The 25900-nt window shown below is 35.2% G+C and overlaps 1 protein-coding gene across 1 annotated transcript in view; it reads left to right on the top strand.

Moving 5' to 3' along the window:
• Positions 1-25900, top strand: part of ATP2C2 (ATPase secretory pathway Ca2+ transporting 2) — a 629254-nt gene that overhangs the window by 563128 nt on the left and 40226 nt on the right. The window contains exon 24 of the mRNA XM_044081473.1: positions 4430-4577. Within this exon, the coding sequence (XP_043937408.1) occupies positions 4430-4577 (148 nt within the window). The remainder of the gene's footprint in view (positions 1-4429; positions 4578-25900) is intronic.

Here is a 25900-nt window from a genome sequence, read left to right as displayed (position 1 = left end):
ACAGGATTATGAGGAAGACCCAAAAAGACAAAAAGAGAAGAAGACTAATATGGGTTCACAGGAATGTGTAAATAGCAGTTAGATAAAGATAGAACCTGCAAGAGGTAGGCAATATATGGTAGCAAGGTGGTGGACAGACAGTATGAGGAGGCTAGCAAAAAGGGAACAAAGATGGAAAAGGGCTTATGAGAAAGGATCAAGAAGGGAAATAAGGGTTATTTAAAGAAAGGAGGGAAAATGACCATGTTGAGCAAGTATAAAAGCGTAGTCTTCAACTAACAGTTGGCACAGAGGTTGCAAGCTCTAGTTCCTGTTGTACAAGGTTTGATTCCCTCAGCTGAGCAAGTCACTTAACCAGACATTGCTCCTGGGCTGATTCTTAGTAGTACCTGTTTAAAAATAGGGTTATTATTATTATTATTATTATTATTATTATTATTATTATTATTATTATTATTATTATTATCATTATTGTTGTTGTTGTTGTTTTGTTTTGTTGTTATTATTATGATTATTGTTGTTATTATGATTATTATTATTACTGATCACAGAAGGCAAGGAAAAGCTAAGGTACTGACAAAATACTCTGCTTTAGTCTTCACAATGGAAACCAGAAGGGAGGTACAATGCTAAGAAGGAAGCAGGACAGAATGGAGATAAATCTATTTATTTATATTTATTTATTTATTGGCATTTCTTTACCGGGAAAGTCTACTGGGCCAACAAGAGCCCATTTTCAGTGGAGGCCCAGGGAGGAAATCTCCACATGAAACACAACATAGAATACATTGTAAAACAAGACTTACATTTTAAATAAATACAGGAGCAATGGCGGAAAAGATTAGTTACAGAAAAACACTTGGAATATACACAACACTTGATACATGCATTATTAAATAATAAATGTAATAGAACTATAGTTAAAGCAAAAATAAGGAAGAAGAATAAAAAGCTTATGTTCACACACTAGATACAACTAATATACTAAAGTTGAATATAATATGAGTGAAAATAAGATGCAAAGATTACAGGAGAAGAAAAACTAAGATTGAGGGAATGGAAGAAATACAGAGGCTACATAAATTATAGAATAAGAGAGGGAAAATAAAAGAGGGGAAATGATAAGGAAATGTAGAAAGTTGTCAGTGGCAACAGAAAAAAATGGTAGAATAGATGGAGATCACAAGAGAATGTCAGTAGTAGTAACAGAATATGAGAGTAACAAAGAAATAGGAACTAACAGAAAGGCTCTAAGGTCTAGGGAATGGCTAGAAGAGGTTTATTGCAATTACGAATCAATTTGGAATAAAGGTGTTGGTGCAGGAAGGTTTGAAAGGAGGCAGTACATTGCATAGTGTGAATGGTTGAGGGAAGGCTATTGCAGGTTTTAGTTATTACCCAGGAGTATAGCTGAAATGTGGAGAAACACCTGGATTGAGAGGGAGGAGGACGGGATTATGGAACTAGCTGTTCTTAGGATAAGGCACAAGAACCAGATGGGCTGCTTCCCTGAGTCCTTATGAAATCTGGGGAATGCATGAAAGTGATGAAGGCATGCAGGTCCCACATGGGACCAACATCACATGCGTTGCATAGTTGTGAATAGAAACCAGGTGAGGACTAGTATATAAAGAAAGAAAACAAGCCACAACAGATTTTAACAATGGCTACCTTAGTGCCTCAATATTCAACAATAAGGTGAGTGATTAAAAGATTAATTACTCCATGATAGAAAAGTTCCAGTGTAGTGTGATACAATGTATTATACTGGTAGCATGAAAGGAGTGTATGGGTTAATAGGGCTTTAGATGGACCTCAGTGGGCAAGACCGCAGAGATGAAAATATGTATTTAAAAGCTGATAAGCTAAATTAAATTAAATTATCAGGTTATGTTATAGGAACATGTTAGTAAGAAATAACAATGATTTACCTCATTAGTTCTAGTCTTTACTATTGCTTTACTCTGTGGAGTCTGAGATGAAGATACCAGGGTAAACTTACTTACCCAGACACTTCTGTTGAACTGTAGGTATCAATCCCCAGGTACAAAGTAGAGTAGCTGGCATTACACCCACACTAGTTATGTTACCAATCAGACTATTCTCTACCATTTTAGTTCTTTCCTGAATATATGTTACATTAATAATTTTATGAAGTCTTTTAGCTACAAGAATTTGAGTAATAATACAGAGGTTGCTGTTTATATTTTTCATAGATCGCACACAGGTGATCTAGAACAGGTGGATTCACATGCATTGCAAGCAGCCCCGTAAATGATCTTTGTGCACTGTGTGTTGTATGTGGTTAGGAAATTAGCATGATCCATAAAAAAGAAATTCCCTAATGTAAGACCATGCACAACTGGTCTGTACCTGCACATTTCACAGACAAGAGTGCTTTACTTTTGGGCATATTTTCTGTTCTGGTGTCACAGCATGTTGTTTTCTCTTTTGTAGGATTTAATATTTCAGGTTATCATCTTCCATTGTAAACTGATGCAGTATATTATGCTATACCCTGAGTATTATTCCAGGCAGCATGCTGTTTTTTGGCACGTTGTCCCAAATGTTTATTACCCTGATAAAGCCTTTGACCATTGTTCATTTAATCCTGCTCAGCCTGTTATTATGCTGGACTGGTGTGATCTCATAATGATGCATGATAATTTCATTTGTATGAAGCAATCTAACCGTCAATATGGAGTCTTAGTGTCTTGTGAAAGGAAATGAAGCCTGAAGAATCCTCCATTTAACTCCAGTCTGCATTGATTAATGTATATCCTAAATAAATGGAGAAAGCATTTGAAATATCTATAAACTATAATTAATGTATGAAAGCATATATAACTCTGCAATGGTAATGTATTACTTTCCTACAATAGGAGATCTCCATAAATTTCTGCCAGAGGTCCATAAATTGGAACTTCTAACAGCAAGGTTTGGTATTAAATAACCTCCTTAACAAGTAGTTAATATGTCAGACAAAACGTGGATATATTTTGCACTGACATAGTGATTTAAGTATGTTCACAGTGGGAGCTATGCATAATTTGTTCTAAATCCTCAATTCCTGGAGTAACCCTCCAAATAATAAGCTAGTTTAGTTCTACAACATTTAGGAAATATATCTTACAAGACTAAATGGCATTATATGAGGTGCTGACTCTAATCCATGTTCTCAGTATCTTCTCTCCCTATCTCTTTCCTCGTATTCTTCTCCCTGTTACCTTATAAAATTCAACATTACTACTTCAAAGGTGATATACAGTGCTTGATGTACACATAATCATCCACAATAATCAATGCTATTACATTAGTAGTACGAACTGTAAAGAAAAGGTGTATGGAATACTGTAAAAGTAAGACATAAAACTCTGTTTAGATTGCCAGCATGTAATATTTTGGAGTACCTCTTCACTGTTATTGATTTTGCAGAATGTTCCTGATTCTGCCTCATATTTTTGGTGTGTGCATCATAAAATCATTATTTTTTTCTGGCAAATTGTTGAGGATTATAGTCACTAAATAATGATAGAATTTTTTTTCTGAGTTCATATTATTCAGAAAATGCTATCAAATGCAAAATTTATTTTATTTTAATTATTTTATTTTATAACTGGCAAAATCTGACTGGATACATGTCCTTTTTCGATGGAGGCCTGGGGAGAAAGCTTCTCAAAATGCATACAAGTTAACAAACATTTGATTACATATGGATACACCGTGTAGCAAAATACAAGATCAAAGTAGAGTGATACAGGGCACATATAACAATAAACCTTGTTGAATTTCTCTACAGAATCAGACATGATACTTTGTACAAGATCACTGAATAGAGAAACAGAGACAATACAATATTATACAACTTTGAAATGAAAACCAAACACGGATTGTTTTAGGTTGATTGTTCTTTGTTATTATCAGATCTTAACAAACCTATTGTATTATGGTGTTAGTGTCAACATAGTAGAAATATTGGTATCATCTGAGAGAGAGTTTAGTCAAGAGCAGTGCATGGGCTCAGCCACTTCTTGGAAAATCTGATATTCTAGCAACTTTCTAAATATGTAAGACCAATATTCAAAAATCTAACCCAGTTTTGGGTGTTTGTTCCTAATTTTTTTTTTTGGCTTTAGCCTGGGCTAAGACGTCGATATCTATTTTTAAAATGCAGCACTGCAGACAGTGAGGAATTCTTTGTATCAACATGTCTGGTTTTCAGCCATGTCCATCCCCTGTCACACTAAATATATACATTTTTCCAAATGTTGTGAGTTTGTAACATATCAAAGTTAATTAGAAGAGCTGCACCTGAAATAAAAAATGTTTAATGTGTTCACCATAGGATCTCTGCTATCATCTAGTGAAAACAAAGCCTTACTGTTCATTGACCTTAATGTGTTGTCTGTATCATTTTTTTTTTGTGCAGTCTTGGAGTTGAACCAGTAGATAAAGATGTCCTGAGACAGCCCCCGAGGAGTAGGAAAAGTTCAATTCTCAGTAAATGGTTAATGCTGAAGATCTTTATCAATGCAGCTGTCATTATCAGTGGAACATTCTTCGTTTCGTGGACAGAGGTGAGATTTGAAAATCTATACCATGTGACAGTATATGCAATAATGAAGTATTGCCAGGAGTTTTGTTGGTATTCATTTAGTTGAATTTTAAAAGTACCGGGTTTGTCTGTTTGTATTAGTTGAAGTAGTTTGGAGTCACAGCAGAAGTCAATTAAAATAGATTCAGAATAATCTGAACTTTTAAGAAAAAGCTATAGCATCAGTTAAATTACTGCTTTGCATATATGAAAGCAGGTTACATTTCAAATCAGTTATCTGGTAAGAGAAGTGTTGAAAGTGGAGCTTTGCAACAGAAAACTGTTAACAACAGTGCATATAAATATTTAAAAGCTCTGTTTTTTTACTTTGTCAGAAACTAGGGAAATGTTTGTACTTTAATATTTTGCCTATTAAATGTATATTGAACAAAACAAAGTCTTTCTTTCTGCACTTTGAATGGTTGGTGTAATAATGAGCTTTCTAGGAGAAAAGCGAATATTGTATAAATAGACAAGGTGTTCACTACAAAACAATTGCACTGCATTAATAATACTATATAACAGGAGGGGTCTACTTTGTTTCATTGAATCTCATTTCACTGAATTTCATTTCACCCCGACCACATCGCTGAAAACACAAATTACTGAAAACTCATTTCACGAATCTCATTTCACTGAACTGCAGTTAGTATATATGGCACTGTGTAGAGTATTATAAGGCAAGTAAAAGGTATATGCCCTTTTCCCCAATGTAGTATGATCCTGGAATTAGTATATATAGTTGGGGGCGCAGCCCCCCACATTGGGGGTGGGTGGGGGGTGTAGCCCCCCACCTTGTTTGTTTTATATACTATTTTACCAAAAACCTCAAAACAATACATTTCAAACAATAGACATGCATAGTTACAACACCAATGACTGTCTCCAGAAGACAATATGTGCTCAAAGTAAGTGGGGGTCTATGCCCCCCAGACCTCCCAGTGTGGGGGGCTATGCCCTCCACACACCCCCAGCTATATATATTAACTCCAGTATCGCACTACGGTGGGGAAAGGGGCATATACCTTTTACTTGCCTTATAGTACCCTACACAGTGCCATATATACTAACTGCAGTTCAGTGAAATGAGATTCAGTGAAATGAGTTTTCAGTAATTTTAGTTTTCAGTAAAGTGGTCGGGGTGAAATGGAATTCAGTGAAATAAGATGCAACAAAACAAAGTAGACCCAACAGGAGATGTATGGTTTGGTCACATGCCTTGCTAGTGATGTCAAATAGTGTTACTAAAACTGATGTTTTTGTGATGTTCCAGTTCTCATGAGTTTTTTTGCATAATCTGGGAAGAATTGTAGTGTGCCAAGCAAAAAAAAAAGAAGTTACTCATCTCTTTTGAGGTATTACTGTTATGCCTCAACAGAGTGGAGTGTTTTTCTGTCAAAAATGTAAAATGTAATTTGCTTATTAAGATATTTTTTGTACTTCTTTATGCTGTATCTGAAACTGAAACTAACTGAGGGGGCATTCATTGTTCATTTCCTACACTATTTTCATTGTACTTGAGTGAATTAAATGGATCTGTTTGATAAGTGGAAGAGCAAAGTCATGTATCACCAACCTTTTGGCTAGACCAATTCAACCACAGCTCCACTTTTTAGTATGTAGCTGACACATACAGAAATCACAAAGAAAGTATTTGTGTAGGGGGGGGGGTGTGCCATGCACCCTCCCACCATGTGCAGAAATATGTCCCTCATACCACAATATCACAGTATCACAGAGAAAGTGGAACAGTTTAATTGCTACATAGAGAACATCATTTTCTATACAGGAAACTGATCCCCTGATCTACAGTAGTCTTTAGTATAACTGGACTTGATAAGTTTGTTGAATTGATAGGTAAGACACTCAGTGAGAGGTAACTGACTGAGACCCTTGATGAGTTGTACCATGGTTAAATGGACTACAAGCAAATTAAATACGTAGCATCTCTCAAAGTGAGGAAATCACATTTTAAGCAACAATCCACTTGAAATAGTTTCAGAATTGTAGTCTAAAATTAAAAAAATGTTCTGGCTTCACCCACATTACTGCTTTGTATATCTGAATGTAGGTTATATTTCATGTCAATTAACTAAAGAGAGAACTGCTGAAATTTTTTTTCTGGTTACACAATACTGTTAATAATAATGTTTTTAAACATCTTAAAGCTCTTCTGTTGTTTTGCCAGAAACTAAGAAGAAATATTTTGTACTGTAAATTCACTTTTTGCATATTAATAATATACAGACTAAGTTAAACTCTTGTTCTTTCTGCATTGTAATACTGATCTTTCTAGAAAAAGACAATGTATAAGTAGGCACAGACTCTTCAATACAAAAAGATAATACATGCAGACAGTTTGCACAATGACTTACATGCCTTTACGTACATAATGTTTTTAAATCTGGACATGGTTCTTTGGGATTTTAAAAGTGTAGGATGATATTTTACTGGGTCTAGCGCTTGTGAGAGTGGTTTAGCCTCTGTTTCCCTGAGTCTGATCAAATAGCATTAGCAACAAATACAATCTGACATGGTTAGTCATGGTGTAGCTAGGATTCTAAGGGTGTACTGCCAAAAATGTAACATTGATTTAGTAGTATTGCTGTTAAAACTTTAAGTTTCCTGATGCCCATCTTTAACAAGGATAAAGTAAAACAACAAATTTCTTTATTGCAAGAGTTTGGTTGAGAAGGTGCTTAAAGTCAATGCTGTAGATTCTGTTTGTTGCATCCATGCTGTCACAACATGTGTACTGAGTACTCTATATATTGCATTTTTTTTTGTTAATTTTTGAAATAAGCTACCCTCTTTCTATTGATCAGAAGGCAAACATGAATAAAAGGGCAACCATTTCCAGAAATCATTATTTCTAATATTAGGTTACTGTCTCTTTCTACTTATTTTTCCTTTCTTTTTTCTTGTTTCACATACTGATCATCAACACCCTTCAGGGGCATCATCCAGGCAGCAATCTCATAACTTAATGTCCCATTACCCTGATCCCCGTTCATCTTACTTTAATGTCCCATTACCCTGATCCCCGTTCATCTTACTTTAATGTCCCATTACCCTGATCCCCGTTCATCTTACTTTAATGTCTCATTACCCTGATCCCCATTCATCTTACTTTAATGTCTCATTACCCTGATCCCCGTTCATCTTACTTTAATGTCCCATTACCCTGATCCCCGTTCATCTTACTTTAATGTCCCATTACCCTGATCCCCGTTCATCTTACTTTAATGTCCCATTACCCTGATCCCCATTCATCTTACTTTAATGTCCCATTACCCTGATCCCCATTCATCTTACTTTAATGTCTCATTACCCTGATCCCAGTTCATCTTACTTTAATGTCTCATTACCCTGATCCCCATTCATCTTACTTTAATGTCCCATTACCCTGATCCCCGTTCATCTTACTTTAATGTCCCATTACCCTGATCCCCGTTCATCTTACTTTAATGTCCCATTACCCTGATCCCCGTTCATCTTACTTTAATGTCCCATTACCCTGATCCCCGTTCATCTTACTTTAATGTCCCATTACCCTGATCCCCATTCATCTTACTTTAATGTCCCATTACCCTGATCCCCATTCATCTTACTTTAATGTCTCATTACCCTGATCCCAGTTCATCTTACTTTAATGTCTCATTACCCTGATCCCCATTCATCTTACTTTAATGTCTCATTACCCTGATCCCAGTTCATTTTTGCTATGACCAGGACTGTATCTCTGTGAGCCAGGAAGTTGGCTTCTGCTGGATTCTTTTTTGAGTCTGTTATAGTTTCTTATTAAAGGAGCTACAGAATAAAGGTAACTATAAGGAAATAAGTCCTCCTTTAATATTTTTATGTATGAAACCCACCAGGATCAAGTGAGTCTTTTTGTGCTCAATCTAAGAACACAGTCATGTGACTTGTTGACTTGTTCAGAGTCACAGTGTAGGCAAACTATGCCTGAGGGAATTAAACACAGCACTACAGGATACAGGTCATTAGCAGCTCATAGCCTTAATCTGCTGACCTAAACTGCACCACTTGTAGGAAGACATCATATATTTCCCTTATTTAGGAAAGGAGGATCTGAAAACTCCATTTTATTCACAAAACATTGAGCGCTTTTGTCCTGGTATGTTGGACTTCATCAGAATAACACTACACACCAAAGCACATGATTTTATACCCATAAACCGGCCACATGAACAATCAAACCAATTAATCAATAAATATTTAAAAGAACAGCTATGTTGAAAACAGTTCTACAGGTTTACAGTATGTCTATAAATAAAGTCCCATTTAAAAACTAACATATTTTCTTGACTCAGGTTTACACCCCCCACCAAAAAAAAAAAAACTACAGTTGTCACCCTAGTAAAGAGCAAAAACTGATCTTAACACACTACTGATAGAAACCATGTTGTTTAGTCCTGGAAATGCAGTGTTGTTGCATTTCAACTGCCATCTAAGCTCCTTGTATTCAAGAAAGTCATCTGATGGCCCAACTTTCTGTCCAAAATCAACATGGTCAATAACAATGAACTTGAAGGAATAAGAATGGTGATTTTTTTATATGCTTATACAAAGCATTTTTTCTTCCTTTTGTGAATGTCATATTGGTGTTGGTAAATTCTCAACTTTAAATACCTTTTTGCTTTTGCAGTGTAAAAGCATTTGCAAATTGAACACTTCGCAACATATATGATATCTTTGCTGTCACAATATTTGTGACTAAACTTATTTCTCCAACATTGGCCAACACAACATTAGTCCCTTCTAATATGTATCTGAATTGTGGGCAGTGACAACACTTAACCATACCCCCTTTACTCTTAATTTTGTTGGGGGATTCTAAAAGGGTTTTGAAATAGGTGTCCTTTTTATATACAATTTGTGGTTTCCCCCCTACCATATTAAGGTATTCCTGATCCACCCCAAATACATTCCAGATCTTGTATATTATATTTCGAATATTATCAAAGTGCAAGTTGTATGCTAGCACTAAGGTTTTTTAAAACTAATCCTGACTCTCAGCCATGCTAAAATCAACATTGTTGATAACAAATTCCCCTCTCTTGGCTGTCCCTAAGAATGGGATAAAGTACCCCGAGTTCCTTTTCTTTTGAACTTCACTAAAGATTTCACTCAAAAATAATTCAGAATATTCTCTACTTTCTAACATGCCTTTTAATTTTCCCCATTCCACTAAAAATGTGTTGTCGTTGGTCACCATTCAGACTAATCTCACACATTACCTCTTTGCCAATGACTTTTGTTTTGGTGAAACGGGTGCCAGCTGTTAAAATGCGATAAAGAATTGGATGGGTCTTTGGTCCAATAACTGTTCTAAGAATGTTCTCATGGGCCTGGCTCCAGATTTACCATCAGTCAGAGTGAAATTAATTCATATTCATCCATGACTGGATAACCAGTTATTTCAGCCTTTGTCCTTACACAAGCTGATGTGTCATCCTATACTGGTGATTCTGTTTATACTTTTCATTCTTTGTGACAAAGATGGGCTCAGGACTGCCACCGAAAACTTTTTTTTTATTTTCCTAGTGGGGTTACCAGGTACAGATCAACAAAAAATATTACTAATACAGGAAAGGATACATGAGTTGGTGTTTTTATTTCATCATATTGCACCTATTCATGTCTCGTGTTCAGAATCTTACCCCATCTCACACACACACACACACACACACACACACACACACACACACGCACAGACACACACCCACACACACACAGAGCTGGACCACAAGTCAGGCAGAATCATTACAAAGTAGCATGCCAGATTATACATAAAGATATTTCAGCATTATCTCAGAAACTCTTTGGAATCACACTCTGGATGCTTAGAATCAGATTCTGTATCCATTTCATAGGTCTGTGCCTTCCAGTGATTTTCCTCTTGGTCAGGGGTTACGCTAATAGATTTTGTAATCATTTAAACAAAGCACAGATCTTTCTGACAGCTGCTTTAATGGTTGGCAGATATCAGAATTCTCTTCCACTTGTATACCTAACATGGAGATGGGAAGGGTCCAGGAGTCCAGCTGCTCATTCCACCCAGCACATTAGTTTGAAGGAAATGTTTGTTGTGATAATGGTGATCAAAGCATTGAAGGCCATGCTTTGTCTAGGACCATTATGAGTGTTTAGTGACACTATTACATCTGCGTGGTCCATAAACAAACAAGATAGCATAAAAATGTGGATGCCAGACAGAAGTCTGATACACTGATAAAAAAATGTGTGATCGCAAAACTGCAGTTAATGGGATATGTATATTAACACAGATTTTATATCTCAGAGAATTCACTATACTTCAAGTATAATGATCTCAAAGTTAGCACATATAAGTAACAAGGATGCGAGAGTACTGTCCCTCATGTTTAGGTAGATGGTGGTATATTGTCCTCATATTTAGGGGGATAGGGATGTACTGTCCTTCATATGCAGGGGGGCAGGGGATTGAAAGCATTAAAGTGATTTCTTTATACCATTTAGTAGCTTATTTCATATTTATCATCACACACCTTTTGCACTCTATATGTGCAGATATATTTATGGGGTACTTTAAGTTATGATTCCAGCCAGAGTCTGATTCTATATGCCATGGATATGTGGCATGGATTTCTTGATGATTTCCTGGTTTATATCAATATCTGATATTACTGAACTATAGGGGTTAGTGTGATTTCTGAATTAGAAGAAATGGTGCATAGAATTTGCATCAAAATAGCGGCAAAATGTTTAGTCTTTTGATATATTAATATTGAAAGCTTATGATACTACCTTAACCATCACTCCTTACATTAAACTCTTTACAAAGAATTCTTTATTACAGGCAGTAACCTCCTGTCCATATCATGTTATAATTAATATACTGAAGTCTCAGTTTCTAAGGGTAAGGAGAATTTGTCTGATGTCTCTATTATAATACTTTTTCTGACAAATTAGCAAACAGGTTTGTCCATAAGTACTGTAATGCTGATATCATACATACCACTATGACTGAGTAAACAGTGAGTTTTGAGATGGGTGGGGTTGGCATAATGGATAAGGTTTTTACCTTATAGATACAATATACAGGGTTTAATTTTGACATCTGGTTGTTGGCTAGGCTTGTAATAGTCTACAGACTGATAGCCTTGTATTTACTTATGACGCTATAATACTAACAGGAGCCAAATATTAACCTGCAAGGTACCATTTAAGGAGAATATGTATGAAATTAACTTTTTTTCACTATTTACACTAACAACATGGAAGAAGTTTAGGATATTATTCATGAACATTGGTGCATTATGTAGTAATTACCTGTCAGATATACATCTAGAAAGATCTATACTTATTTTTCACAGAGGTCAGACAGTAGCAGAATATTTGGGTAGATAGGAAAGAAAAAGTATGTGCTAACAACATTAACAGGTATTAAAGAGATGGGTTGTACTGACTGTAAAAACATATCTTTTTGTAAATATGTAATCAAAATCAAAAAAATCACTTCTGCTAATACTAAAAAGAAGTTTGAGATTCATCAGTTAACTTGCAGAAGGTAATAGGTTATTTAAGCAGTAACATATACATGTTCAGCCTTTTACGTAGGAAAATGTCCGGGATGTGCAGGTTATTTACATCAGAGTAAAAGGAAGCAGATGCACTGTATAAGGCATAAGCAGAATTCTTGGTGTTATATTTTCATTTATAGGCACTGATAAATCAGTGTGGACCAGTTCCAATAAAACTGGGTGATAGGATATTCAATGAAAGAAAGGAAGGGGCTTTGTTTCGCCTGGGATAATTGAACATATATAATTATTTAGTTATGTGTTTCTCATAAATTATTTTTGCAGTTTAATTTATGTTAAGATGTATACTTGTTTATAACATATATAGTTAGTATGTTATTTGTTTCACATAATGTTTTTTTACAGTTTAATTTATATTAAGATGCATACTTATACACAGAAATCATTCTAATACTCGGAGTCATAAAATGAGATACGCTTTATCTGTACCATTAAATACATTTTTTGGGGGGTGATACACTATGACTTGCCTTACTTAAGGCTGTTTTACATGCCATTCCTTACATGTTACTGACCCCAGTGAAACTGGTGTCTTGTTTTTTTCATTGTCCACTGAAACCTCTGACTAAAACAGAATATGCTTTTGGAAAAAAACAGTATTTTAGTGGATTCTGGTATACAGCTGTATTTTTAGTGCTTCTGGCCGTTTGTGGATATCTGTTCTAAAAAATAGCAACCCGTTAACACAATCTATAACCACAAACAATAGTATGTATGCAAAGCAAAAAAATCTAGCATGTCTTATTACAGAAAATAAATTGTTTCTTGAAATAGTGTGCTCCCAGTTAGATAATTGAAATCAACTGCATATTAACATGCTTACTGTGGGATGTAATTTTAGCTTCTGAGCTAGTGATGAAGATATTCTCTAAGAGGGATGTTTATTCTTAATCCCCATAAATAGCCATTCTCCCTCACTGGGGATATTGATGCTGTATTGGAAAGTTCAAGTTCAAAGTTTATTAAAGTGCTTGTTACGCTTGTGAACTTGTGATGCCTGTGAACAAGCACAGCACCACAGATAACCAATAATTAAAACAAGTAACACTCCACAGTAGGTATAATGAATAAAGAAATGATAAAACTGGATGTATAACAGCAGTAATAACCATGGCAGGTTGTATGCCAATATAAAAAAAGGTGAACCTTCACAGACTGCTTAAAATCAGTCAGCATGGAGACTCTCGCCCTTTGTTTGAAGAAGTTCCAGAGACAGGATACCTCACAGGAAAAAGAGCAAGAACAAAATGTTTCTGTTCGAGGAATCTAGAAATAGTCCTAATAAGGATAAACCCTGGGGGTTCTGAATGGGGCAGTAAGTGAAAAGGAACTCCTCAGAAAAACAGGATGGAGCGAATGCAGTACTAAACAGACTAACCTCAACATGCTGAAGGTTATATAAGACTGAATTGTCAGAACCAGATTAATATGAAGGTAACTAGGACTCCCTGTAATCAATAGGGCTACAGAGTTATGGACCAGCTGTAATCAGACAGGTTCAGTGTTAGGAAGGTATAGGTACAGGGAGTTATGGTAGCCCATTCAGGAAGACTAGGTCATAAATAGAACTGAAGAGTCCTGAGGAGGAAGGAGGTCTTTGATACAGACAAAGTTCTTTAAGTGGAAATATGGGGACATGTTTACACCTTGTCCTTATCCTTAGCCACAAACACCAGCGTATCATTGCCTTAAAAGATGGTGAGTTTAAAAGCTAGGCAGTTAGTGTTTAAAGTGACATTAATCACCATGGTGAATCTCTTGAAGGTGTTGAGTCGCAGATGATTACTTGGTATCCATTTTGGATATATGCTCCATATTACTGCCAGGAGAGTTCACAACAAGGCATCATACTGCCCTGATGAAAGAAGAAAAAATGTCACATTACATCTGTGCAGCAGGGAAATATATTTATTTTATTTTTATTTTACATTTGTTGACCGGGCTGGTCTAACTGGATATATGCCCATTTTCAGTAGATGCCCAGGGAGAAAAGCTCCAACATAGGAAATAGTGTCATAGCATACAGAATATGCAATAGACAGATATTACATTACATTCTTTTAGAATAGACAATACAAAGATTGTGTAAGATTTACCTGGAAAAGAAAACTTTGGATAGCATAAATAAGATGATAAAGAATACCAAGAATTGTTATCTTAAATTATAGGCATGGTAACAGGCATGCAATCTATTACTAACATACAGTACATATTCACTAGAGGCCTGGGGAGAAAAGCTCCAATGTAGGCAATAGTATCTTAGAATACATTATAGAAGGAACTTACATTACATTATTTTATATTAGAAAATAGGAGGAGCATTCTTTTAGAGAAGTAAGTCATGAAACAGTGCTGAGAGGAAGTCTCTTTAATTCTAGGGAGTGGTTAGATTTCTAGTTGCAATTGCTAGGCATAATAAAACAACAGAGCAATGAGGTAAGGGGAGTGGGAGATAGGGGAGTGGGAGATGGGAGATGGAGTGGGAGATAGGGAAATAGACTTTTAGTCTGAGTTACAGCAGGGACATAGCCAGTGTGTTTTGAGATATTCTTTAAGCTGTTTTTTGAAAAGTAGTGTGGAAGAAAGTGATGATAATTCTTTGGGAAGCTGGTTCCAGGTTTTTCCCACTGTGTTGGAGAATAGTGAGTCCCCAGCCTTGTTATTAGATTTAGTAGTAGAGACTAGAAGTTTATTCGCAGAGCGTAGTGTTGCCAGATTATTATATGGGGTAACCATACTAGTGAGTATAGGAGTCTTGTTAGGGTGGTAGAGAATTTTTTGGGTAATAGTCAGTTGTTGAGAAAGTAGTTGATTCTGTAGTTCTAACCATCCTAGCTTTTTAAGGTTGTGACAGTGATGGGTTCTAAAAGGGGAGCCAGTGGCAAACCTGGCAATGTTATTATAGCTGTTTGCTAAGGTTGTTTTTAGATAGGTTAGTATAAATGGCAGAGGTGTAAAACAGGGTAGAGATAAGGTGGGTTTGGGCAATGGTAGTTCTGGCTAGTGGTGTGAGGAAAGGTTTGATTCTATAAAGGGATCCTAGTTTTCGGTTGACTGATTTTATAGTAGTATTAATATGATCATCATAGCTAAGACTTCTCATCCCTAATGAAGCCTCTTTATGGATGTATGTTTATAGCAAAAACAGAGGTCCCAAAAGGACCCCTTGTGGGTCACCACAGATAAAAGACAGATAGGGTGAAGAGTTGACACCTGAAACTATCTACTAGATACTTCCAGACAAGCAGAAAGTAAACTAATGCAAAACAATACCTGCAGCCCCAGAGAAGGTCCACAAGTGTTATAGTCGATCATATCAAATGCAAATGAGAGGTCAAGGTGAACCAAAACAGAGTGGTAATGTTGATCCTTCATCATTAAGGATTCATCCAGAACCTAGTAAGAGTTGTCTTGGTATTGTATCTAATGTGCAAATCAGTTTGGAAGGGATTATAAACTGATACTCCTGCAAGTCTCAATTTAGCTGTGAGTTCACTATTTTCTCAATAACCTTTCCAATAAATTAAAAATTAGAGTTGAGGAGTATAGGTAGAATTATTCATGGCAGGGGGTCATGAAGACCTCCAAAAGGAGATGAAAATACCAAAGTACTCAGAGAGAAAACAGTACTATGGAATATACTGAGGCACAGAAAATCAATGCAAGCAAAGAAATCACTATTGTCATGTGGGTCCAAGATGCATGCAGGCAGGTTACATGTGTGAGAAAAAGAAGACAAATTCCTAGTAATCTAAAAGCAAATCTTCACAAGAGGACCAAGGCAGAATCTCCTCATGGAGGCTGCATGTGCTGCTTAGCTTTATTGTGAAAGTAAAACTTTCCTCAGTGATACCAGCTTAGCTGCAAAGAAGTGATCAGCCACCTCAACGTTCCTCAGAGGAAAGTGTTTTATGGGAGGATAGACATGCTGCTTTACTCAGAATGCTGACCATTCAAGACAGCACAGTCTGTTCCATGCACCAGAGATAGGAACCATGCATTTCATAAGAGCCTAACGTAATCAACAATTTGATGAATATAAAGTCTCAGCCTGTCATCAAAGAAGCCAGAGGGACTCCATTTATGCTCACACATCCACCTCACTCTTATGAGGTTATTCAGCAATGAGCAGCCACTCCAGAAGGATTAGACAGATGGGGCATACATGAGGTGGGCAAGAAAATGCCATGTAGACCTTCCACAGTTACAGGGCATAGGTATCTTATCTGAATCATCTGCACTTGGCACTAGGGGAGAGAAGTGGTAGCACTGGGCACCAGGGGAAAGAAGTAGTAGGACTGGGCACCAGGGGGAAAAAGTTATAGCACTGGGCACTGGGGGAAAGAAGTGGTAGCACTGGGCATGGGGGGAAGAAGTGTTAGCACTGGGCACCAGGGCAAAGAAGTGGTAGCACTGGACAACAGGGGAAAGAAGTGGTAGCACTGGGCACCGGGGGAAAGAAATCATATCTTGCTCAATAATTATAGCCAACAGATTCCTGCACACCAAAAGTTCAAGACTGTGGAACTGTAACTGGTTTAAAATGAATAGTAGAAAAAACGAATTTGCAGGACAAAAGCACCTCAGACACCCAGCAATCTTCAGCTATTCAGCTCTTTAATAAAAGGTTGATGAACAAACCACAGTACCACACTGTAATATTAAGCGCTTTTTGTCTGGTTCAATGCCTAAACTTCTTCAGACAAATAACAACTGGTACAAACTAATTTTTATACATAAATACACTTCCCTCCACCCCCTAATTATTAAATTATTCAATAAAATAACAATTAGTCATGCAAATAAATCTCAATTCTAAAACTAAACTAAAATGCATTCATTTAAATCAACTATATCATCACTAATATGTAACTAAATACATCTGCTATCAACATATACCATTCTAAAGTAATATACAAACACATTTTCATAATATTTAAAAATAGAGATTTGACATAAAATAAATACATGTAAATTGAATTTAAATACTTTCAGTTCTGCAACTAACACCAATTAACTCTACATTCACTATGAAAGTTAGCACTTTGTTATCTAAGATTGTATAAAATACATATTTAATCAACTACTATTATGAAAAACATGTAAACATCAAATACAAAGAGTAAAACATAATACAGGGCAACGTATCATAGCAAAAATACCTATAAAGATGATTATCTATTTAGACTTTTCAGTTTTAGTAAACATTATATAGAGCAACTATCATTTATACCTGGGAAATGGAAAACATCTAAACAAATCTGCCACATCAGTTCTCTTTTTTCTAATAACAAAGATCTCGGACCACCCCTTATTTCACCAGCCACATGGTCAATTACTCTAAACATAAAACTATGTGTGGGGTTAGTTTTGATGTGTGCAGCTAATGCATTTTCAACCTTGCCTTTCCTAATATAGTATAAGTGCTCATACACCCCCTCCCGCAGTCTATGATCATTTTCCCTACGTAGAATGCGGGACATAGGTTACATTGAGCAAAATACACTACATAGGTTGTGTTGCAATTATACTTGCCTGACAAGGTCTTGTAACTCCTGTCCCTGATGTTAAATGAATACCCTATACTCACATGTTTACAAAAATTACAAGATTCACATTTACTCATCCCAGGATTCTTAATAACTTTGTGTTGTTTCATTTCTATAAAATGTTTCAAGTTCATACCTCTCTTGAACATAAAAGAGGGGTATAGACCCAACAAGGTATGAAATTCCAAGTTGTTACTTAACAGGTCCCAGTTCTTCTTTATAACTGAAATGATGGTACCACTCTGGGGGCTGTATGTTAGAATAAATGACACTGGTGACCTATTAACCTTTTGGGTACTGTTCATCTCATTAATTGGTGAAAAAGTACCTTGTAATAATAGTATATAAAATTCAGTAGATCTTTTGTACATCACTTCATCTATCATTTTGCTGGTTCGTCTTTGCATCTGTTTTTATGGCTAGAGAGAATAGCACCAGTTCCCAGAATCTCTATAACACTCAGGAAGCCAACATGAACCTGGGAACCTTACTAGACTGATAGCTATGCTTTCCCAATGTTTGGATACTTTGGCAGAATGTCTAGATACTGTCCTAACTTCAACTAATTGTGTTACTGTTGCCAAAAACCTGAATTTGGAGGTTGACACTTCCCAAGTAAGAGGTAAGACTACTCATATCCCCCTTGGTCAAAATTCTGAGACTGTTTACACTAATGGAGATCATCCAGGCCATTTTGATATTTCAAAATGGTTGGATTATGTTCTCGTGCTCAATAAAACCATCAATAATGTATCTGGAACTAATGAGAAACTGTACCTGGGAGCACCTATGTTGATAGCATCTGATTTGAAATTGCTAGATGCCAAACTGTTTAAAACTAAAATATTACAGTTAGAAACAGCCTATTTTAGTGAATGTTTAAAGGAGGGAGTTGTTCCATAGGGACTGAGATCCTGGCAATATCCTACGGGTCTCCTTCCAGGCTCCCCCTTTCATAAGGATTTACTTGACTTGTTTAATAGGCACAGTTCTAAACTGATACAATTTATCAGTAAACACTATGTCGGTATGGTAAACTGCCTGAAAGATGAAATTAAAATTATCAATGCACGCATCTGTGACTCTATGGAATTCTCCCGGTACAAATATGACTACAGCAGATGCTTTGAAAGCACTGACAAACATATTGATAAGTTAAAACTGAGACAATAAGAGTAAAATAAACAAACAACCCAATAACCAAAAAAACGGACTTGCTCGACGAAAGTTTAATGAAAGGCAGATAAATCCATAAAAAGCTAATAACAAATAAGCTCTTTCGTTTGGCTCCTGTCAAACTTTTTCAAACAGTTTACACATCACTTCCTGTTAGTTAAATAATCTTTATCTGTGATGTAAGTAATTAAAACCATTCGAATTATTAAAGAGCTAGCACAAATAAAAAGCCTTTAAAAGTAATACAATCAGAATAATAAAATCAAATTAATTTCTTGCATTCAAAACTATTTTTTGTATGTATATATGTATCGAACAGATGGTCAATGAATGTGTGTGAAGGAACATACATATATCTGTGTATAATAACTGCATATACTAAATGCATTAAACACACACAAAGGAACAGCGTATAATGCACACTCGCACATTTAAACCTATATCAAAGGATGTCAAAGAATATGTACATCAGTAAGTGGGAACAAAATTGCTTACGTCAACTTACAAAATTGTAATAAATCCTGTAAAATGTATGAAATGTAAAATTTATGATTTCTCCATAAAACAAAACAAAAACTAGTGGAGAATAAACGTACATGAAGTATTAAGACAAATAATTCTCATTACATATAATATATATGAATGTGTGTAAGTCATATGATCAATATTAAAAAAGCTCAATAACTTGACTATTTAAATATTAATTTACTTAAAAAATATATATATAGCAGTGTATCAACTTGCCCTATGAGTATTGCGTATTGATATATTTAATGTGGAATATGAATTTTTAAGTATTAAATATTAAGTATTAAATATACAGTACAACTTAAAAAGTCTTAAAGAATTGTATTAAAATAAAAATTAAAATTAAAATTAAAAATTAATACGAAAAATCAATTATCTAATAGCTTATTAAGTAAAAAAATAAATATAAGTGAAAAACATTTAATAACCATTTAATAAATTAGTTCCTTCATATATGAAATGTATGTATGGAAAACTGTGTATATATAAAGTAGTCATTAACAAGGGATGGCTCCAGGGTCAAGTTGTTTAATAAGAGTGATATAAGTTTAAATGACATCTTGACCGGTCATTCTAGCAGTCTTATAAACAACACTGGATGGTATTCTAAGGGGTTGGTTAATGTGAAAACAACTCAAATGGTAGGGAAGGGAGATTCTAATGGGGAAATGATAAGCAGCTATAATGTTTACACAACAGAGAGTCGTAATGTGGAGTCTCCTGGGTTTTCGACAGTAACCAATGTGAAGAAGTCAGAGATAAATGAGTCTAGGAAGGCTATACCATCAATTATGACTGCATTTATTAGATTAGAACCGATGATGGATGTTCCTTTGTTTCAACCTCCACATTTTATTAGATTTTATATTTGTGATGGTTTCAATGTAACCTCTAGTGCCTCTTTGAGACATGTAACCATTGAAACAGGGTCTATTACTTTGGATGAGCCATTAACTACATTGATTCAGGTTAAAAACACTGTGTTAGATATACACTTAGCAACAGATTTTAGTTCCGGAAGTGTGTAAACAGTTGGCCCCCTCTTTGACTATAATTAAAAACAGGGGACGTGACTTTACTATATACAATTTCACATCTTATCAGATTGAACCCAGTGTGGTGGAATTGTTATCAAAGGGACTTTGCTTTGTGCCTGCTAAATCTATGGATATTGTACATACAATTTTAGATTTGAAAACATTTATAAGAAAACTTAACTTGCAAGTGTTGTTTACAGGGGAACAAATGGGTGCATCTGAATACCACATCTCTAGTACCTTTAACCCTATTAGCCATCCATTGTTATCAACATTCGAGAAAGTCTGTGAAATTGGCTTTAGGAAACTACATTCAGAGAAACAGAACCAGGTTAAGAATGTGGACAGGGAAGATTAGGCAGCCTTTATTGATTTTTGACATTTACCTATAAGAACAATTAAACCCAATAAGTGACTAGTAGTAATGGGGCTAGACTGGTATATTCAAAAGATAAGTGCTTTGTTGAATACTGATACGTATATCAAAGTTAGTTTAAATGAATTCAACATAGCTTATAGGAAAATAAAAGAACACCTGAATCATTTGTTTATAGAACAACTTATAGACTTATCTATGTTGAATTATTTAACTATGCCAGCCCCAAAGACACCAGTGTTATTTGGCTTACCAAAAATACACAAATCCCTAACTGATCCACCTATGAGGCCCTTGGTTGATGCTCGCCATAGTATAACCTACCCTTTGACGAAAGTAATAGATGACATCCTGAAGAAATATCTAGTTGATGAAGAGCAGATTTGTAGAGACTTGTGGTCTTGTTTAAGTAAATTAAATTCACTTGTATTGGAGGATGTGTTCAACGTTTTAACTATAGATGTTAGGGATTTGTACACGTCCATCCCTCAGGAAGAAGGCATTGATAGTGTTCTTTAGTTTTTGAACATGAAAGGCACCCTTGAAAGTGAGATCAGGTTAGTTAACATCTTACTGGATATTGTTTTAACAAACAATTATTTTATGTTTCATGATCAACTATATTTACAAAAAATTGGGGTGGCAATGTGGTTCCCATGTGGGGCCAGCTTTGCCAACTCAGTGATGGCTCTTTGGGAAAGAGAGTTCATTCTCTCACAAAGCCATTTAACAGAGAAATTTTTCCTTCACACACATTTCCTAGATGATATCCTTATTTTATATAAGGGGAGGTTGGATGAAGCAGAAAGATTTGTTGAATATTTAAACCAAACTACCACATTTTTAAGGTTTACACACACCTTTAATACAGAGGCCATAGCATATTTGTATATTGAAGTGTTTAAAGTTTCAACACAGAAGAGACTAGCAGCCAGGATCCAGAGGAAAGACACATTTTCAAATATGTATTTACACTTCAGTAGTTCCCACCCTTTCCATCAGAAGAAATCCGTAATAAAAGGGCAGTTAGTATGAGTGGTGAGGATGGTAACTATTAATTTTCAGTAGAATGTAACAAGATAGCCGAAATGTTTCTTGCTCGAAGTTACCAGGGGGATCTTATTAACGAAATGATAGATGAAATGATGTACAAAAGATCTACTGAATTTTATATACCATTATTACAAGGTGCTTTTTCACCAGTTAATGAGATGAACAGTACCCAAAAGGTTAATAGGTCACCAGTGTCATTTATTCTAACATACAGCCCTGAGAGTGGTCATATCATTTCAATTATAAAGAAGAACTGGGACTTGTTAAGTAACAACTTGGAATTTCGTACCTTGTTGGGTTTATACCCCACTTTTACATTCAAGAGAGGTATGAACTTGAAACATTTTATAGAAATGAAACAACACAAAGTTATTAAGAATTCTGGTATGAGTAAATGTGAATCTTGTAATTTTTGTAAACAAATGAGTATAGGGTATTCATTTAACACCAGGGACAGGAGTTACAAAACCTTGTCAGGCAAGTATAATTGCAACACAACCTATGTAGTGTATCTTGCTCAATGTAACCTATGTCCCGCATTCTACATAGGGAAAACTGATCGTAGACTGCAGGAGAGGTTGTATGAGCACTTATACTATATTAGGAAAGGCAAGGTTGAAAATGCATTAGCTGCCCACATCAAAACTAACCCCTCACATAGCTTTATGTTTAGAGTAATTGACCATGTAGCTGGTGAAATAAGGGTTGGTCTGAGATCTTTGTTATTAGAAAAAAGAGAATTGATGTGGCAGATTTGTTTAGATGCTTGCCGTTTGCCAGGTATAAATGATAGTTGCTCTATACAGTGTTTACTAAAATTGAAAAGTCTAAATAGATAATCATCTTTATAGGTATTTTTGCTATGATACGTTGCCCTGTATTATGTTTTACACTTTGTATTTGATGTTTACATGGTTTTCATAATTGTAGTTGATTAAATATGTATTTTATACAATCTTAGATATCTAAGTGTTAACTTTCATAATGAATGTAGGGTTAATTGGTGTTGGTTGCAGAATTGAAATTATTTAAATTCAATTTGCATGCATTTATTTTATGTCAAATCTCTATTTTTAAATATTACGAAAAATTGTTTGTATATTACTTTAGTATATGTTGATAGCAGATGTATTTAGTTACATATTAGTGATGATATAGTTGATTTAAATGAATGCATTTTTGTTTAATTGAGATTTATTTGCATGACTAATTGTTACTTTATTAAATAATTGAATAATTAGGGGGTGGAGGGAAGTGTATTTATGTATAAAAGTTAGTTTGTACCAGTTGTTATTTGTCTGAAGAAGTTTAGGCATTGAACCAGACAAAAAGCGCTTAATATTACAGTGTGGTACTGTGGTTTGTTCATCAACCTTTTATTAAAGAGTTGAATAGCTGAAGATTGCTGGGTGTCTGAGGTGCTTTTGTCCTGCATATTCGTTTTTTCTACAGTTTGTGGTGTTGGTTCGTCTTTGCATCTGTATTAAAATGAATAGTGTTGGTCTGAGCAAGGGACAGGTTTCATCACCAATTCAGAGGTGGACTCAATCCAGGAAGGATTTAAAGTCTGCTTTCATTTGGTGCTAATATGTTTGCATTCCAAATTACAGTATATTGTGTGTTCTGAATCTTTTCCTAGTCATATGTTAAAGATGCACATTAGTGTGGTTTAGTGGCTTTGAAATTAAGCATAGATTACCAGGACTATATCTGTATTTATACAATTATATATTCAGTTTTATTGACTATAGTCTAAATTAGACTGTTCATTTAAAATTATTTTGTATACTCCTAGTGTTTTGCTTACAAAATACCTTTGTAGAACTTTGACTAGAAATACCACTTTTACATTTTTCCAGAGAAAGATATAATTAAATGCCAAATATGGCCTCCCTGAGTATTTAAAAATATATGATTTTCAAACAGTTTGGTACTTTAGATTCCAAACCTTAAAAAAGTTTTGATAGCTTAAAGGTTGTTATTAAATTATTTCAGCCATGCCTGCTTATTTTACAGCTTAAGTTGTTATTAAATAATCTAAATCATGATTACTTATAAGGCAGTTTGTATATTACATAACACATGGACTACAAGCTGTCTAATAAGTGATTGTGATTTGATTGTTTATTAGATAATCTGTAATCTGTCAAAGGTCTGTTTTTTAAAGGTGACTGGCTACCTTTAAAAATGATGAAATTTGATAGGCAGCTTACCTGCTGTCTAATAAGTGATTGTGATAACTTAATGACCTTTTTACTTAAATGATGGCAAGTGGGGAACCAAATGGATATGCTGCCCAAGGCACCAACTTTCCTTGCTCTGTCTCTTACTGGGAGGTGTATGTGATACACTTCTCTCAATAAAAAAAAAATAATAAACAAATTGGTCCATCATATAATTTATAAAGTAAACTCTTTGAACATAACTTCCTCAAGATTATTCATCTCAAGACGTAGACTCCACCCACACATAGATTGGGTCATCAATCACCATATTTATGGGAACATGATAAAATTAAGTACTTAGAAGCATGAATTAAAAAGGATTATGTTGCACCAGTTAAGGATATGTGGGGAGGAGACTAAAAAAAGATAATACAAAAACTGAGAAATTGGATGGTCTGTTTTATGGCTATGAACAGCAAAATACAAATACTCCTTTTAGTTTTAGTAACAGGTCAGACATATTTTTATCAACCAGAAGAGAAGCTGTACAAAGCAATTAATAAAGAGTTAAAGGATTTTTTTTTTCTAGGAGGGGAAGAGAACAGTAGCCAAGAGGGATAAATTGGTCCTTCCACTAGAACAGGGTGGTTTGGGATTACCTGATTTGAAGGGGTATTTCAGAGCTATGCAGTTAAGAATTCTATACATAGCACAACCAGAAAACTATAATGCAAAGTAGAAATGGATGATGATGAATTAGTGGAAAATCTCAAGAAACAAGGAGAGACTGGGATTTTGAATGCAGATCCCTAAGGAAAATAACAATAACCATACAGAGTAGTATATTCTTAGAGTATCAGAAAACATTCTAAGAACTAAGCCAATGCAGGAATGGAGGAAGGAGATTCTGGGAATAACAATGACTACAATTAGGGATACAGACAATAGCAAGAGGGGATGGAATTTATTGGAGAAAACTGGCAAGGGAAACAAAGTACTAGGAGCTAATAATTAGAGAGTGAAATGTAATAGACTGGAAATAATCCAAGAATTCATTTGAACTGCAGGTTAGAGATTGCCTTCCCTATCAGTGATTGATATCAGAGCATAGGGAAAGAGAAAGACATAGGGGAATCCTAAGTAAAAGGCCAGCATTGATAGAGTCTAGAACAGAAGCTGCTGTTAAAAAGGGCTAATTAGTAGGGCATATAAAATATGGCATGATAAATATAGGATTCAATCAGAGGAGGTTAGAAAGGATTAGGAAGAGAGATTGGATAAGCAACTCACAAAATAACAATGGGGGATATACGCAAGGCTCCCAAATATGCAAGAAAATCTAGAAGATTTAGAATATTTGCTTGGTAGTGTTTATGCCCCAATTTTTCTTCAGCTAGATTGCAAGCGTTGAAGGTGTGATGGGAAAGAAAGAGATAATTGGGAACATATTTTTGGGAATGTATTGCACTGGCAGACCTTAAAAATTCCCTGCAGACTATTATATCAGAAATACTGGTTGATCAAATTGGTATAATTAAGGAAATGAAATGTGATAAAGAATCAGAATTGCCTAGACATAGTAAGGTCTTGCGGACTTTAATCCTGGTGGCTTCCATAAACGCAATTATTAGAAAATGGAAATCAAAGTCTAAACCAACTGTACTAGAGGCAGTGAATATAGTAACAGAGATAAAACAACTGGAAGTGGGATCTTTAGAAAAGAGCAGGAGCAAATTATGTAAAAAACAATGGGAATTTATAGGATCATAGCAGGTTACTAGGCTAATGGCCCTGGGGCCCTTACAAGCCTAGCCA

This window comes from Protopterus annectens, chromosome 8.part0 (assembly GCF_019279795.1).
Source record: "Protopterus annectens isolate FY-2018-M chromosome 8.part0, PAN1.0, whole genome shotgun sequence".
NCBI classification, from domain to species: domain Eukaryota; kingdom Metazoa; phylum Chordata; order Ceratodontiformes; family Protopteridae; genus Protopterus; species Protopterus annectens.
This window is presented reverse-complemented; position numbering and strand designations above follow the sequence as displayed.